Here is an 18,781-nt window from a genome sequence, read left to right on the forward strand (position 1 = left end):
GAAGATAAATTAGAAAGGCTTGCTGTTGACTGTAAGAAAGACCATGCATTAATAATCTTCCTACCTAAATCCCACTAAAATGGCACACATTAACAGCATAGCTGGAAAGCAAAAAGGGCCAAAAGAAGGCAAGAATCTTTAGAAAATTTTTAAAAACACAAAATATGCAGTAAAAATATCAGCAGAGTTAGAAGGTTTTCATCTCCATAAAAGCACAGAAGGAAACATCCTCCAAAAAAGATAGTTTTTTTCAGCACAATCACAGAATAATTCTGAGATGATAAAGTACAGGTATTTCAAGATGTGCATTTACAGTGGCAGCCAGGAAATTAAAGTAAGGTGACAAAAGAGCTGAACCCAATCTAGAACACTGGAGATCCCAGTATACAACCAGCTGACAGGAGTGATTTCCAGAGGCAGCCTAGGAAACAGAAATCAAATAGCAGCTCAGGCAACCCTCTGGCAACAAGAGAGGTAGACCCAGCATCTGGAAGGCAAACTCATCAAACGTATACAGCTTATGAAGCACTTTAATTGAGAAACGCCTTCAAGTAAAAAGTAGAAATAATGAAAAAGCAATTACATTAGAAACAGTCTGATGAAATTTCTGAACTAAAAATTTAAGAAGATCCCAAAAGATTCCATGGGGAAAGCTTCCAGAAAAGAAGAATCAGATTCATTTCAGATTTCTCAGCTGCAAAACTAGATGCCAAAAAACAATGTTCTGAATTTTCTGTAGCCAAGTACCCTAAAAGATAGGATTTTAGTACTCAAGAATAAGAGAAAAAATATTTTTAGCAAGCTAGGACAGAAAGAAAGTTTCCAAATTATGAGCCATATTCAAAGATACTCTACTAAAATATTTAATTCGTAAGAAAAAAGTCAATCAACATATATTATCACAAAATAGAAAAAAGTTATTATAAATAAAACTGACAGATTGTCAGATGGTTCAAAAATAATAAATTAAACCAAATGCAACAAAACCAATGACAGAGAAAATCTAAAAATAACAGGATGAAAAAATACCAGTCAAGATAAAAAACATGAAATGGAATAAGGATTTAGTTGGGGTACTGGCATAAACAGGATATTGAAGTATTTTTAGAATCTTATACCACAATAAGATATAAAATTTATGAACATGTGGACAACCAGCAGAGTAGTATCAAAAGAAAAAAGTGATTTAAAAAAAAAGGTAAAATAGAAAACTTCACCATCACAAAAGACTTGAATAGATCACTTCCCAAAAAAACCTGATAGATGAAGTTGAGATGAAAAATAGTTAAGTAGAAGCAGCACATATAGAAATATAAGGAAATTAATATAGAGAGAAAATATTCGAGGATTAGAAAATAAAAACTAGCACCCTTTTAAAAAAATTTTATTTATTTTGAGAATGAGAGAGAGAGACAGACAGACAGACAGACAATGAGTGCATTCATATGTCGGGGGGCAGAGGGAGACAGAGTCTCCAGCAGACTCCCAGCCTAGTGCGGAGCCTGACAGGGACTTGATCCCACAACAAACTGAGATTATGAACTAAGCTGAAACCAAAAGTCTGGAGCTCAACCAACTGCATTACCCAGGCGTCCCCAAAACTGGCATTCTTCAGAAATAAAAACAAGAAAATGTTCAGCAAGAAACATGGATGATATAAGATCAAAACTATAAAATAATTCTCCAAATCAATCACAAACATAAAATGTAATTTTAAAAAAATCAAAGTACCTAACAAAGTTAAACAAGAAAAAATTTTAAATTTTCTTTACAAAGAAAATCACAAAACTTTAATGAAAGACATCTTGTAGAAGAGCAAATCAATGGTAAAGAACAGAGGCTATAAACACTAGCAGTGGTTACGATGCAGAGGACTGAAAGAATGAAAGATTACTCAATAACTATTGATATGAAATTTGTCCTAATGGGAAGTAGAAAGAAATGAAATCCTTAAGTCACATCATACAACCAAACAAATCAAATCAATTCCAGATGGATTAAATTTTTCTTTTTTCCTTTTTTTAGTTTTTCAAAGATTTATTGAAGCAGAAACAAGTTGGTCAGATACTTGTTGGAAAAAAGCAGTTTTAATGGTATTCAAAAATACTTTTTAAAAAGTATTCTAGCACAAGTTTTCTTCGTAAACTAGATTGTTGTAAACTTTCTCCTAAATCTTTTAAGAGTGTTGGTTATTGAGAACTAGAGATTACGCCTAATTCCAAATCTATCTTGCGCTCCTGAAAAACTGCAAAAAGGCACTTGAAAGCTGTTTCTTTAAGATACGGATTTCTTTTTTTACTTCTTGCTGGTAATAATTGCACCAAATCTGGGCAAGCTTCACTCAAGGTCATCATGATGCTGAGACGTTTTGTTGATAACCTGTCCATCCCTAGTTTCAACCGTCTTAATCAGAAGTGTTCTTTTTGAGTGAGTGTCAACCAGAGGGAGTGAATCCAGGATGGTTTCCCTCAGGTACAGGGAAGAAAAGTTTGGAAGAGGCAGAGCAATCCTGCTTTCCTCTCCTTCCAGCAGCTTCCTGTAGGTGGCAATCTCAATGTTGAGAGCCATCTTAACATTCAGCAGGTCCTGGTACTCCCGAAGGTGACGAGCCATTTCTTCCTTCATGTTCTGAATCTCATCCTGCAGGCGGCCAATAGTGTCTTAGCAGCTTTGACGGCACAGTTCTCTTCCATTTCACGCATCTGGTGTTCCAGAGACTCATTAGTCCCTTTGAGTGCATCCACTTCGCAGGTGAGGGACTGCACCTGTCTCCGGTACTCATTTGACTCCTGCTTTGCCTGGCGCAGGGCATCATTGTTCCGGTTAGCAGCCTCAGAGAGGTCGGCTAACTTGGACTTGTACCATTCCTTGGCCACCTGAAGGTTCTTGGCAGCTAAGCTTTCATATTGCTGGCGTACATCACGCAGGGCAGCCGTGAGGTCAGGCTTGGAAACATCCATATCGATTTGGACATGCCAGGTCCTGAATCTGAGCCTGCAGCTCCTGGATTTCCTCATCATGTAGTTTCTTCAAAAAGGCAATCTCTTTTTTGCAAGGATTCCACTTTCCGCTCAAGGTCAAGATGCGCCAAAGAAGCACTGTCAACATCCTGTCGGAAAGACTGCTTGGCAGGGTGCTCTCGGCTTCCTCTCTCTGAAGCATCTCCTCTTGCTGCTTCTCCAGGAGCCGCATGATGCCCTCGGCCAGGTTGTTGCGCTCCATCTCGACGCAGGCCTTGTCATTGGTGAACTGGTCCACCTGCCAGCGCAGCTCCCGCATCTCCTCCTCATAGAGGTCCCACAGGCACGACTTGCCCTGGCCCTTGAGCTGCTCGAGCTCGGCCAGCAGGATCTTGTTCTGCTGCTCCAGGAAGTGCACCTTGTCGATGTAGTTGGTGAAGAGGTCGTTCAGCTCCTGCAGCTCCACCTTCTCGTTGGTGCGCGTGTTCTTGAACTCGGTGTTGATGGCATCGGCCAGCGAGAAGTCCACCGAGTCCTGCAGCAGACGCATGCCGGGCACACTGCCCCGCAGGCGCATCGCGGAGGAGCGCGTGGTGAACACGCCGCCCGGGGACGAGGCGTAGAGGCTGCGGCTGGTGCTGGGGCGCATCGCGCTGCCCAGGCTGTAGGTGCGGGTGGACGTGGTCACGTAGCTCCGCGTGGAGCTCGGCCGGCTCCCGGTGCCCGGGACGCAGAACATCCTGCGGTAGGAGGACAAGGACACAGACCTTGGTGGACATGGCTGCTGAGGGCGGCGGTGGGCTGCGCAGCTGCGGCGGCACGGACCGGCTCGGGGAGGACCGGCGAGCGAGGGCGCGGGAGTGCTGCTGCGGCTCTGGCGCAGGGATCCCGGAGTGAGAGTGGCAGAACGGATTAAATTTTTCAAGTGTGAAAAAATCTCAAGACTTTTAGAACATATGGGAGACTTTTTATGACACTAGAGTAGGGAAGGATTTCTTTTTTTAAAAATTTATTTATTAATGAGAGATACAGAGAGAGAGAGAGAGAGGCAGAGACACAGGCAGAGGGAGAAGCAGTCTCCATGCAGGGAGCCCAACGTGGGACTCGATCCCGGGTCCCTAGGATCAGGCCCTGAGCTGAAGGCAGGCGCCAAACCACTGAGCCACAGGGGCTGCCCAGGGAAATTTCTTAAAGATGTAAAAAGCACTAACTACAAAAGAAAGGAATGATAAATTTAGCTACTTTAAAATTAATAACTTTTGTTGAAAGGACACCGTAAAGGAAGTAAAAAGGCACACCAAAAATAAAATTCTTTGCATTTTTATGAAGATACTGCAATATATACCTGAAAAAGTATTAATGTGTATAAAAATTATGAGAAAAAGACAAAAAGCTCAGGAAAAAAAGGCAAAAGATCTCAAAAGAAATTTCAGAAAGAGGCAACATGAATGGTTACTAGACATTAAAAACTTAATTAGTAACCAGAGAAATGCAAATTAAAGCTATGAGGCACTATTTTCTAACATTTAGATGGGCAAAAATGGAAAGATCTGACACTAATGGGTACTATATACTGCTAATAAAAAATAAGGCTTAACAATGCTTTTGACAAATAATTTGGGAATAAAATGAAAAGTTAAATGTGTGTACACACTGTGATTCATCAATTTCACTTGTATAAATATAACCTAGGGATATTTTTACTCATATGTATCATGAAGCCTTTCTAAGAACAGGAACACTGTTCCAACGAGGAAAGAAATGGAAATATTCCAAATGTCCACTAACAGAATAAATGTAAGAAATTTCACACAGTGATATAATACAGAGTAATGAATCAAGTACAGCTAGATGTAAAACAAGGGAGTTATTTTAAGAAACAAATGTGTAATGATAAAAGTCAGCCAAGAATATAATATATACGGTGTAACTCATAAACCTCAAGAATAAGCAAAACTAAGTATTATGTTATTCAGAAACACATATGCAGTAAAGTGTTTTGTTTTAGTTAGAGAATAATAAACCCTAATTCAACATAGTAGCTACCTGAGGCAGACAAGAAACAAAAACAAAAGTTTGGAGAGTAATAAACCAGGAGCTAACAGTTCACAAGTGCTCATTCTGTTATTATAAAATAAATCACACAAATGTTAAATAAATATTCCTTCATATATATCAAATGTAACATTAAAATGTGACAAGTTAATGGGTTAAAAGAGGTAAAAGTTCTGTTCCTGACAAGAGCTAACTAGGTTTTTTTTTTTTTTTTGAACCTATCTTCCACTGGAACAAATGAAAAGGCTGGATAAAAGATCTTTTAAAAAAATCACTATGAAGGTGATAAAAGAGCTACCAGAGCAGTGAGAATTTGTAGGGGAAAGTTTCAAAAGAGGAGAGAAATGAAGATTTGAGTCTGGCCCTAGGCTGCTTTTCTCATACAAACGATAACTGATTCTGAAAGTGAAAGAGACTTACAGGTTAAGCAATATCTCAATCACTGTAACAAAGCTGGAAGGAAAAAAATTGGAATTCTGGGCCCAATAAAGAATAGAGTTCCTGTTAAACACTCTTAGACTTCTGGGTGGCTCTCTAACAGATATAACATACAAATAGAGGTGACCAGAAAAAGAATCAGCCTGTCAAAACCTGAAGCTCAGCTTCGAATTAGTGCATTCTTGACTGGACCAAATTGATCTGACAATAGCTCAACTCCCTGTCAGGAAGAAGTAAGGCCTCCCCAGAAGAAATACAAAATCATTCAGAGCCTCAAATCATCTGTAACATTTTTAATACACAAAGTCTACCATGCAATTAAAAATAACAAAATAACCTTGCAATTAAAAATAACAAAATAACAAAAATTAACAAGATTTGACCAAAAAAAAAAAGAAAAAAAGAAACAGAAGACAAAAAAGCCACAGGAAGTCTAGAAATAGGCTGATACAAACTTTAACATAACTAAAGAAGTTTAACAATTAGATGACAAGATAGAGAATTCTGGCAGGGAACTAAAAGCTGTATCAAAAACTACAAGGAAAATATAAAATTGTAAGATAAAGTAAGTGCAATTAAGAATTCAATGCATGGGCCTACCATAGGATTATACAAATCTTAAGAGTGAATTATGAACTCAAATGCAGATCAGAAGAAAACAAAAAATGATGGATAGAAAAATACACAAAGGTGTGAAACAGCTGGATCACAGCCAAAGAAACTATGTTTTGAGTATATAACTTGAACTGTAGCTGAGAGGAAGAGAGACTATGAAACAAACATTATTCATAATTTATGCAGGATATCAAAGCTATACTATTCAAGAAGAGCTACAAGCCCCAAGTAGAATAAATATAAAGAAAAGCACACCCAGACACATGATCATGAAACTGGAGACTAATGCAAAATAGAAAACATTAAAAGCATTCAAAACAAAAAGAAAACCTTCAAAGGGGGGATCCCTGGGTGGCGCAGCGGTTTGGCGCCTGCCTTTGGCCCAGGGCGCGATCCTGGAGACCCGGGATCGAATCCCACGTCGGGCTCCCGGTGCATGGAGCCTGCTTCTCCCTCTGCCTGTGTCTCTGCCTCTCTCTCTTTCTCTCTCTGTGACTATCATAAATAAATAAAAATTAAAAAAAAAAAAAAAAAAAAAAAAAAAGAAAACCTTCAAAGGAGCAAGACTGCCAGCCAATTTCAAGAGAATAGGTAAGAAAATGGAAGATAATGGTATAATATTTTCAAATTACTGAGGGGAGGAAACATACCAGTCTAGAATTCTAAGCTGAGAGAAAATATCCTTTAAAAAATGTAGGCAAAATAAAGACATTTTCAGGCAAATAAAAATCAAGAGGCTGCATAAGCAGTAATCCACACTAAAAGAAATACTTCTTTAATTCTTACAGTATAAAGAACATCATCACATACACAAAAAGGAACGAAAAATAAAAGAAGGGTGGAAAGATGTTGGTAAATCTAAATAAACATTAACTGTAGAAAAGTTACGGTCCTGTGTGAACAAGAGCACAAAATCATCAGGAAATAAAGGGAATTAAAGTACGCTAAGGTTCCTAAGAATACTGAACCTGCTGTCCTAAAAGTTTAAAAAAGACCAATGATACTGGCCTTCAGAAGTCAAGGGAGAATGTTGTATTCTCTAGGACAATTACTAAAAGAATAGGAAAATGTAAAAAACAAGTCAGTAAAGGGGAAAATGAAATAAAAAAATTAATCAAAAACAAGGAAAGAGGAGTACAATGAATACAGAACTGATAGAACTAAAAATAAAAATCAGATGGCAAATTAGCCAAAATCACTATTTACATTAAATGTAAACCAACTGTTATAAATAATAGACAAAGTTGAAAAGAATGTATGCCAGAACTAGGTTCAGTGCAGTGGCATATTTAGATGAAGTTTTCAAGTCCTCTATTGGGTACTATTAGTCCATCTTCCCCTCTGAGACTAGAAGAAGATAAAAAAAGTCCCCTATCACCACCTCTATTGTTTTGAAGGTCCTGGCCAGGCATAAGGAAGAAAAAAGAAATAAAAAGCATTACAAACAAAAAAGCTGTCTTTATGAACAAATGACATGACCTGAAAAGAGAAAACCCCCAAAATGTAGAAACTAAGGTTTCTTAGTAAATGAGAAACTGCCTTTAACAAGATCCTAGAATAAAAGTTAATATAAAAATGAAGTCACTTCATATGCCAACAAAATAGTTAGAAAATAAATATTAAAAATCATGTTATCTATAATAGCATCAAACAACATAAAATGCCTAGGAACATACTTAAGAAAGCTAAGACATCTACACAAAAATTTAAATATTATTCAAGAAAATTAGAAACCAAGACATATACCATCTTCATGAAACAGAAAGCTCAGGATTATAATACTATGCTCTTAGAGTGAAAGGCGATATTATAATAATGATGATTAAAATTTATAATTCAATGCCACCCCTATCAAAATTCCCACCAGGTATGTATATATGTTGGGATGGAGTGGTTTAGGGAGAACTGACTAGCTGATTCTAAAATTTAGACAGAAACAAAACAAAATGAAACAATTTAGATAGAAGTATGAAAGGCTGATAGCCAAAATAATTTCAAAAAAGATGATGACGACAATGATGAAGCAGCAGTAGTAGCAGCAGCCATTATTAAAGGCATCTGGAGAGCTTCAGCTACTAGGTATCAAAACCTGTGGAAGCACTCTTAAAGAACAACAAGGCTGGATGTATCATGTTCTCTGATTTCAAACTCTACTACAAAGTCACAGTAGTCAAAACAGTATGGTACCGGCATGAAAACAGATACAGATTTCAACAGAATAGAGAGCCCAGATATAAACCAATGTATATAATCAATTAATCTATGACATGGAGGCAAGTATATACAAAGCGGAAAGGACAGTCTCTTTAATAAAGTGTTGGGAAAGCTGGACAGTTACATGCAAAAGAATGAAACTGGACCACGATCTTACACCACATACAAAAACAAATTCAAAGGGGAAAAAGATTGCATATAAGACCTGAAATCATAAAACTTCTAGAAAAATTACAGGTAGTAATAAGCTCTTTGATGTCAGTCTTAGCAATATTTTTTTGGAACAGTCTCCCAAGACAAAGGCAACAAACACTAAAATAAACACATGGACTATGTCAAATAATATTTAGCAAAGCAAAGCATTAACAAAAAGAAAAGGTAATCTACTGAATGGGAGAAGGTATTTACAAATCATACATCAGATAAGGAGTGTGAATATCCAAAATGTATTAAGAACTTACATAACAACTGCAAAAAACACAACTTGATTAAATAACAGGCAGAGGGCTTGAATAGACATTTTTTCCAAAGACATACAGAGGGCCTACAGGCACATAAGATGTTCTACATAACTAATCATCAATGAAATGCAATTAAACCATAATGAGCTATAACTTCACATCTATCAGACTGGCTAATAGTAAAGATACAGAGAATAGACTGGTAGTTGCCAGAGAAAGGGGTAGCTGGGAAAATGTACAAACTTCCAGTTCTACAATAAATACATCATGGAATGTAAAGTACAGCATGGTGGCTACAGTTAGTAATACTGTATTGCATATTTGATAAGTTGCCAAAAGAGTAGATCTTAGATTTTTCACAGGAAAAAAAAATTGTGACTGTGTGGGGATGGATATGAACTAGGCTTATTGTGGGGATCATTTCACAATATATATTGAATCTTTATGTTGTACACATCAAAATAATATGTTATACATCAATCATATCTCAATAAAAAAATTAAGACAACCTAGAGAATGGGATAAAATATTTGCAAACCACATATCTGACAAGAGACTTGTATTTAAAATATATAAAGAAATATTACCACTCAACAAAAACACAACCCTGAAAAAAAGAGCAAAGGATTTGTAAAGTCTTTACTCCAAGAAAAGATATACAAATGGCTAATAAGTATATCAAAAGATGCTCAACATCATTAGAGAACTGCAAATCAAAACCACAATGAGATACCACTTCACTCACTGGGCTGGCTAAAATCAAATTAACAGAAATTAGTAAGTTGGCAAGGATGTGGAGAAATTGGAACTTTTATAACACATGGTAGGATGATAAAATGGTGTAAGCCTCTGTGGAACACAGTTTGTCAGTCCCTTAAAAAGTTAAACACAAAGGATCCCTGGGTGGCTCAGCGGTTTAGCACACCTTTGGCCCAGGGTGTGATCCTGGAGTCCCGGGATCGAGTCCCACATCAGGCTCCCTGCATGGAGCCTGCTTCTCCCTCTGCCTGTGTCTCTGCTTCTCTCTCTCTCTCTCTCTGTCTCTCATGAATAAATAAATAAAATCTTTAAAAAAAAAAAAAGTTAAGCACAGAATTACCATATAATCCGGTAAAGGTATATACCTAGGAATATACCTAAAGAACTGAACACAGGTACTCAAATACTCAGACACAGAATTCAAGCAGCACTTTTCACAATATTCAAAAGGTGGAAACAACTCAAATGTCCATCAATGAATGAATGGATAAGCAAAAATTGATACATACAACAGAGTATTATTCAGCCATAAAATGGAATGAAGTACTGACACATCCTACAACGTGGATGAACTTCAAAAACATTATACTGACAGAAGAAAGATGCAAAAAGTCACATATTGTATGATTCCATTTATAGAAAATATTCAGAATAGTTAAATCCATTAAGACAGACAGGAGGTTGGTGCTTGCCTAGGGGAGGGGAAAATGAGGTATGACTGCTTAATGAAAATGACCTGGAATAGATAGAGGTGGTGGTCACAAAAACTTGTGAATGTACTAAAATGTGACTGAATTGTATACTTTAAAATGATTAATTTTATGTTATGTGAATTTCACTTCAATTTAAAAAAAAGTACCAGAGAAGACAGTCTTTTCAATAAATGGTGTGGAGTTAGGTGGAGATAAAACAATGAATCTTGACATTTATCTCATACCACATACAAAAATCAATCCCAAGTAGATTATATAGCTTAATGTGAAAGTTAAATAAAGCCTCTAGAGCAACACTGTCTAACAGAACTCTGAGATGGTAGAAATGTTCTGTGCTGTACAACACTAGCAATATGTGGCTAGTGAGCACTTGGAATGTGTGAATACATTTACAATTTTATTTAGTTTAAACTTAAATTTAAATAGCTACATGTGGTTAGAGGCTTGTATATTACCACATTTCTAGAAAATGATATAGGGACTATTTTCACAACCTTGGGGTAGGCAAAAAGACAAGGTAATTAAGTACTAACTAAAAACTCCATTAAGAGAGTGAGAGGACAGTTACAAAATGGGCAAAGGTATCTGCTAAACAGACTGCCAACAGGATACATAAGGAAATCTTAGGAGTGAAGAAAAGAAAGACTGACAATTTAACAGCAACATGTGAAAGAGGCTTGAGCAGGTACTAACAAAAGAGGAAAGCCAAGGGGCACCTAGGTGACTCAGTAGTTGAGCGTCTGCCTTCGGCAAAGGTCTGATCCCCAGTTCCTGAGATCAAGTTCCGCACAGGGCTCCCCACAGGGGGGGCCTGCTTCTCCCTCTGCCTGTGTCTCTGCCCCCCCCCCGCTCTCATGAATAAATAAAATCTTAAAAAAAAAAAAAAAAAAGAGAGAACAGCCAATACATGCATGAAAAAGTGTCTAAGGGCATATCATTCATCCATTACACATTCACATAATGGCTAAAATGGCATATTTAATACAGTCAAGGAAATGGTACAACTAGAACTCTCAGCACATATAATAATGTTAATTAGTATAATCATTTTGAAAAACAAATTGGCCAAAAAAAAAAAACAAAAACGGAAAGTTAAGGAAAGAAAAACAATTCGGCAAGATGTACTAAAACAACCTATATAGGGGTGCTTGGTTGGCTCAGTCCATTGAGTGTCTGGCTCTTTTTTTCAGCTCAGGTCATGATCTCAGGGTTGTGAGATCAAGCCCTGTATGGGGCTCCTTGCTCAGGAGGAAGTATGCTTTAGATTCTCTCCTTCTCCTCCTCCTCCTCCCCTGACTTGTACACAGGCATACACTCTCTCTCTCTCTAAAATACATAAATCTTTAAAAAAAAAATAAAACTTCTACATACATTCTAAGATAAAACAATTACACAACAGAAATGCATACCTAAGTGCACAAAAGGATATGTAAAAGAGTATTAATAGCAGTATTCATTTAGCACTAGAAATAACCCAAATGTCTAGCAAAAGAACAGATACATGGTATATACAAACAATGGAGTACTATACATCAGTGAAAATGAACCACTGCTATATACAACAGGATGAATTTATCTCACAAATGTAATACTGAGTGAAGGAAGCCAGATATAAAAAATTTACTCTGTATGATTCCATTTATAAAAGTTCAAAAAAGGGTAAAATTAACCTTTGGTGTTAGAAATCAGGATAATGGTTATCTTCAGGGAGAATGCAGGGGATAATAATAATAAGAAAAAGATGCAGAGGCTTTTGGGGGCTGGTAACATTCTGTTTCTTTACCTGGATTGTTGGATGGTCCGGAATGTTAACTTTGTGGTAAGTCAATGAACCATACCCTTAAATAGTGTGCACTTTGTTTAATCTCAACAAAATTTTTTCATTAGAGAAAACAAAACACAGTAAGGATATAGAAAACCTAAAACATATGATTAGCATATATGACCTAAAGAACAGATGAAATACTATACTTAGGGGAAGAAAAGTGAGGGACACAGCTAAAGAACACAACCAGAGACAATGGTAATTAACACAGGAGCCACGTATCTCCAAATTACAGGGCTTTAGTCAACTAAAGTTAAATGGCCATGAATCATTAGAGAGCTAATATATACAACTACCTTATTATCCCCACAAACTATTTTTCTATAATAAATTAGTTTAAAAGTATTAATAGTATTAAAGTGTATTAATATAAGAATGATGGACATATAGCAACATAGCTATATACTACAAGAACTATAACTGTATTTTAAGAGGAGAAACTTTATCTATACTTCTTTTAACTCTCCAAAGAACCTAGTACAGTTACTGAGCACATGATAGACATAAAACTGATGGTTACATTATGTGTCTGCACATGCATGTTTTGTGTGTGTGTGTGTGTATGTGTGTGTGTGTACATAAATATACACACACATGCATAAAACTCCATGTGACTATAAGGGGTCAGTTCTCCCAAACCCAAAAGCACTGCCCCAAAGATACACAGAAGAGAGACAAAACCATTATTTCTTTCCTCATGTTTTCTCCCAGTGCTTTTTAATTCTCTACTGTATGCAGGGAAAGAAACAACTATTGTCATGACAACCATACTGTGAAGTAGCTTGTCAGTCTTCACATTTTTTTAAAATAGATGCCATTATAAAAATTAACTCACTGTAAAGACGAATGAGAACCAAGTGATGTTCTGTATTTATCAAGGAATGCATTGCAGGTTACATGCCTCTGCTCAACTAAAGAGATGTTTCAATGTTTTTTTAGTTCTAATGGATATAACAGCATGCTAAGAAGATAAAAAACCTAAAAGAAGGCAGCCAAATGCAAGTGTTCTTTCCATCCTTTCACTTCTCTCTTTGCTGCATAAAATTTCAAAAGATAATGTGATGAACACAGGTGTAAAAAAATATCAATTACCCGATCATTCATGAGAAGATCTTTCACAATGAAAGTAGCTACCAAGGACTTCAAAGGAGCAGCAAATTGATCAGGTGCAAGGAGAGCAATATGTCCAATAGTAACCAACGGTGTTATGAGATGTTCCAGGTTGCTTGGATCTAGGCTCTTATGCAGAGGCTGAAAATGAAGAGAGGAAAATACATTCAACTCTATAAATATGCAAATAAACTATTCACATATTTCATGTACAAATAAAAAAGAAAACTACAAAAGTTTCAAGACATATACATGGTGTAAGTAGCAGCTTAAGCTTACATTTAAATTCCTATAGGTTATGTCTAAAAGGCGTCATGTTTAAATACTGTCAGTTTTGCTAAAGTCATATCTTAGAAGCAGGTAAAAAAAATTCAGCATGGAGAATCATATTAAACGTATTTTATGACCAGTATATGAGTATTTTAGAGACTGCTAGGCTCACCAATATCCACTTCTGTTCTACTTCCTGGGCAAAAAGATGGCTATACATATGCAGCTTCCTCTGCAGTTAGATGAGAATATGTGAATAAGTCCTGGTTAACAGACTGGGGGTAAAAGTGAGGTACACCATGCTCCCACTAAGGCAAGTATGAGAATCGTATCTTCTCCATATTCTTGCTCTTTACTCAGTAGTGGCAGGCTTAATACCAAGGATCCAGTGGGATTTAAAGAGAAGCCACTTGTCAAAAAAAGGTCTATGTGTCTAAACCACTGATTAGAATGCAATCCAAACACACAACTGGACTTTTTCTCAGGAACCAGAAATAAGCTTTTATCATATAGAGTCACATGCATTTTTGTGGATTTCTGTAGCATCAAATATTAAGTACCATAACTAATGAAATTATTTTTATTATTCTTATAGAAAACCCAACCATTAATACACATTTTTCCCTGACAAAAGAATGAGACTCCTCATATACCTATACAGAATACATAAAATGTAATGTTCAATTTTTAAAATAGAGAAATTAGAAGAGTGACTATAGTATACTATCACTGGCGGAAGGGGAAGGGGACTAAATGTATGTGACTGTGTGTATTATGTTACTTGTATGTGACAGAAAAGTATATTAGAAACTGGTAACACTGGTTACCTCTGGGAATGAGAACTGAGTGCCTGGGGATACAGGGCTTAGGTGGAGGAGAAAATTTACTATTTTACTATTTGGATTTGTTTTGTATCTTTTTATTTGGAAGCAAGTAAATACATTATTAAAAATTTTAGTGACATTTTATTTTAATAGAGTTGATGCTGTCCTCCCATACTGAACACCAAAGAGTCTAGGCCTGAAAAACAGTATTAAGCTCTTCTCCAACATATTAGGGCAATGGGCAATATGAGGCTTCATTTAGTCAAAAATATATTTAAATGAGTTTACTTTGTGCTAATCTTGACAACTTCCCTCAATACTTCCATTGTACATCTAAATGCCAGCTTGTTTGTTATAAAAATATGATCATGTAGTTTTTTTCAATAATGAGTGTGATATTTTTACACAATAAGATAATACGGTCATTTCTGGAAAAGCAAAATTAATAGCTGACCGTAAATTAACAGTAATCACATGAAGGCCAGACAGCTCTACAAAACCTTTTCTCAGAAAGCTAACCAACCTATACAACATTATAGCAGAAGGATTACAACTTATGGTAAAGATAAAATAAAATATCAGATATATAATATCAAAATGAAATTAAAAGCATCCTACTAATTCAAGTTATTATCAGCATTATCCTGATCCTTATCACCAATTAAAGGAACTGAAAGGAGATTAATCAAGAAAAACAAAAGATTTCTGTATCAACATGAATTCATTAAAGTTATTCTGATATACGAAAACAGACTAAAGAAAATAGCCCCACCTCAAAACGCACAAAATTTTAAAATAAATTATTTGCTATATACAGAAAAGATGATGTTTGATAAAGACAAATAATTTTCTTCCTTGTTCAGGTCTTTAGCATATAACATGAAATATGAAAAAGTTAGCATAAATGTTTCTAAAACAGAGATAACAAGTCAAAGTTTTTAGGGTAATTTAGCTTTGGCATGATTTCCAAATCACTCTGATTTCATTCAAGGCACCGGAACTAAAATTACAAATTTGGATTTATGTAAAAATGCTAAATATATACAAAGCCCAGATTACAAGAGATTAAAATAAAAATAGAATGCAATGCTTAGAAAGGGTAATAGTAATTTAAAAGGTAGAAAAAATAATATGAAATATATATTTTAAAAACAATTTAATCTGATATAAAATTAGGTCAGTGATTATATATGAACTATAAATTTGTGCTTTATATATTGGCTATACTGTACCGATTAGTATTGACAAAATTCCATATACTTCAGCAGTATCATAAACAGAACTCTAATTTTCAACCCGTAAACTGACAGAAACATCTATTACCTATTATCAATAAGTATGATTTTATATGTAATTACTTATTAACAAAAAAGTTTCCTAATACTAAATGTATAATGTCAAAAAATATTATAAATTGTTTGATTTCTGAATTTAAGTTAGTGCTAAACATCTGAATAATCAGATATTTTCATATTTTAACCATTCATCAATATAGATTATACTGATTCAAATTCTGAAAACATTATAAAATGATCCATCTGCAAATGTGAACATTCTATAAAATCATTATTATGTGTTTTTTAACTATAACATATGAAACAAACAAATTTTTTTTTCTTTTTACCTCAAATATCTGTGCAAACTGGGTCTCTTTACTAGAAAATATCGCATGGATACAATGAATGGCGTATTTGGCTTGGCGGGGGGGTCCTTTTTTAGATTTGTGATGTAAAACAGGAAGCAAAGCTCTAAAAAATAAAAAAAAAAATTTAAACAAAAACGATAAACCAGAAAAATCAGCAAGACTCCACTAAATACTTTACAGTTTGTATTCTTTTAGGTAATGTTTCGTAAGACCAAAAAAACATCTACCTGAACTCATTTTCAACTGTCTCTAATTCTGTTTTATAAACATCTACATTAAAAATGTAATCCAAACACAATTTTTTTTTCTTCTTTTTACTTAACAATTCTGAATAAAAACACAGAAGGTAACCCATTTCTTAATGTCATTCCCTTTAGCCTTTTCTGTTTTATTCTCACTGCTATCACTCCAGCTAAGCTGCTGCCACCTTATATATACGACCACTATAATGGGACCTATACTATTTGTTTTTTAGTCTCTTCCTGCTCTGATTCATCTTTCACTTCATACCAGCACAATCTACATAAAGGGAAATCTGATTATAAAACCTATACAAATTAAGTGTTTACCTTGTTTCAGGCATTATTAGAAGTCCCAAATGCTTGCCTTCATGCTATCAGCATATTATGAACAAGACAAATGACAATACACAAATTAGTAAAATATGTGTTTATGTCAAATTATGATAAGAGCTATGGAGGAAAATAAGGGGAAAAAAAGAGGACAGGATAGAGAGTGGAGAGGGGTGTGTGAGTACTACAATTTTAAAGAGGGTTACAGAAAACCTTTCAAGTAAAGTAACATTTGAGTAGAGTTATAAGGGAAGTAAGGAGTGAGTCATGTAGCTACCTGGAGGAACATTCAGATATGGTATCATTACACTACACAAATACTTAGAATGAGTACTGAATATAGCAGGATCTCTTGGCTTAACTATTTATTTAAACATTTATCTCACAGTGAAACCAACTTCTGAATCTACCTTCTTGCCCAATACAAACCCAGTATTCCAGTACTAAGAAATCATATATACAGAAATTCATCACAATAATACCTGAGTGTCACAAAAGATGCCAACAGCAAAGTATAGTAAAAAGACAAGTGACAAATTGAGGGGAAATTCTCCATTTCGTTTCACAGAGAAAGGGTTAATATCCCTAACGTAAAGACTTTCTACAAGTATAGAATGACCAGCAATATCATGGACAAATGGGATGGACATAAAAAAAACCAGAAAGTTCCTCAAAAGTAAATATACAAATTAACCTGTGATGTATGAAAAGACGCTTACTTTCACAAAAAAAGATATAAATTGAAACTATACTAAGAAGACTTCTGCTTCACATGATGACAGTGTATCTGAGATGGGACATTCTCTCCTACCTTAAGCAGGCAGAAAACAGACATACATGTTAAAGGTTTTAGACACTGGACAACAAGCAGTACATGACTGTAATCCCTAAAAGATGGGAAACAAACTAGAAGAGTCCTACACCTATCCTCACTTACTACATGCAAGGCTCCAGAATGCCATGTTAGCCAGAAGTAACCTTATACTTAGAGCCTGGTGGTCACATGGAGTTAAGGGAGACCGAGATGGAACTTGAGGCAGCTCTAATTTCTAGGGCAGAGTACCACAGGGAAGAGAGCTGCAAAGACAGCAAGAGAGCTTGAATTCTGGAGATCCTCAGAGGGGATTGACTGAATAATGATCAGTGTGCCATGGCATGAGAAAAAAACCCAACAACAAACTACTGGACCCAGGAAAAGAACACTGGAAAGCAGTAAGCCAAAAAGTTCCCTAACACACATAAGGCTGCTAGTGATTCATGTGGAAGTTTCCACCAGCCAGAGTAGAAAGACCTTGTAATACATAATCAGGAAAAAAATTCATCAACAGAAATAGGCCCAGAAATGGCACAGGTGAAAAACTTAGAAAAGACATTAAAACAGCTATTATAAAAAATAAAATAAAATTAAAAAAAAAAAAACAGCTATTATAAACATGTTCCATATGTTCAAGAAGAAAACATGAACATGATGAGGGCAAAAATGAAATACATAAAAAAGACCTAAACTGAACATGAAAAACAGAAAACCCGCAATGAAAAATATACCAATAGGATCAAAAGTAGATTATATGTTACAGAAGAAAACACCAGTGAACTTGAAGACATAGCAATAGAAACTATGCAAAATAAAACAAGAAAAAAAAAAAAAGAACAGAGCATCAGTGACCTGTAAGACAGTTATCAAGTAGTCAAAAATACATGCAACCAGAGTCCTAGAAAATAAAGTGAGGAGAGCAGAAAAGAAAAAGTATTTGAAGACATAGTAGCCACTATTTTTCCACATATGATGGAAATAGATCCATAGTCCTCAAAATCTCAATAAGCCTCAAGCAGAAGAAACATAAAGTAAACCATTCCAAGACATGTCATTATCAATTTGGTAAAAACAGCAATAAAGAAAAATTTTTTTAAAACTATCCAAAAAAAAAAAAAATACACTTTACATACAGAGACACAGAACATACAGAGGAACACTTCTCATCATAAACTATGCAATCCAGAAAATAATGGAGTGACATCGGTACTAAGTGAAAGTATCAATCTAGAATTCCATTCTGAGAAAAAATACCTTTCAAGAATGAAGGCAAAATAAAGACTTTTTTTTTTTTTTTCCAAAGAAAAACTGAGATAATCAATTACAAGCAAAACTATACAGGGATGCCTAGGTGGCTCAGTGGTTGAGCATCTGCCTTTGGCTCAGGTCATGATCCTGGGGTCCTGGGATGGAGTTCTGCAACAGGCTCCCCCTGCAGGGAACCTGCTTTTCTCTCTGGCTATGTCTCTGCTTCTCTCTCTGTGTCTCTCATGAATAAATAAAATC

The 18,781-nt window shown here is 35.5% G+C and overlaps 2 protein-coding genes across 10 annotated transcripts in view; both read right to left on the minus strand.

The window, feature by feature from the left end:
- The window catches only part of PDS5B (PDS5 cohesin associated factor B), a 180,031-nt gene that overhangs the window by 34,705 nt on the left and 126,545 nt on the right, over window positions 1-18,781 (minus strand). For 8 of the 9 annotated variants that reach the window (XR_005378358.1, XR_005378359.1, XM_038573312.1 and 5 more), the window contains exons 20-21: window positions 15,869-15,992; window positions 13,133-13,291 (exon numbers count right to left, since the gene is read on the minus strand). Coding sequence is in view for 6 of the 9 variants with exons in the window: in XM_038573312.1 (XP_038429240.1) it covers window positions 13,133-13,291; window positions 15,869-15,992 (283 nt within the window). In the remaining 3 variants the exon portion in view is untranslated. Of the gene's footprint in view, window positions 1-13,132; window positions 13,292-15,868; window positions 15,993-18,781 lie in introns of those variants that run through there. The other variant, XR_005378360.1, reaches the window with a different exon arrangement.
- On the minus strand, window positions 2,300-3,601 carry LOC607206 (vimentin-like). Its single transcript, XM_038573316.1, is given in 5 exon segments — window positions 2,300-2,663; window positions 2,666-2,978; window positions 2,980-3,051; window positions 3,053-3,124; window positions 3,127-3,601. Coding segments are annotated over 5 exon segments (1,194 nt in total). The 5' UTR covers window positions 3,538-3,601; the 3' UTR covers window positions 2,300-2,337.

Source organism: Canis lupus, chromosome 25, assembly GCF_011100685.1.
Source record: "Canis lupus familiaris isolate Mischka breed German Shepherd chromosome 25, alternate assembly UU_Cfam_GSD_1.0, whole genome shotgun sequence".
NCBI classification, from domain to species: domain Eukaryota; kingdom Metazoa; phylum Chordata; class Mammalia; order Carnivora; family Canidae; genus Canis; species Canis lupus.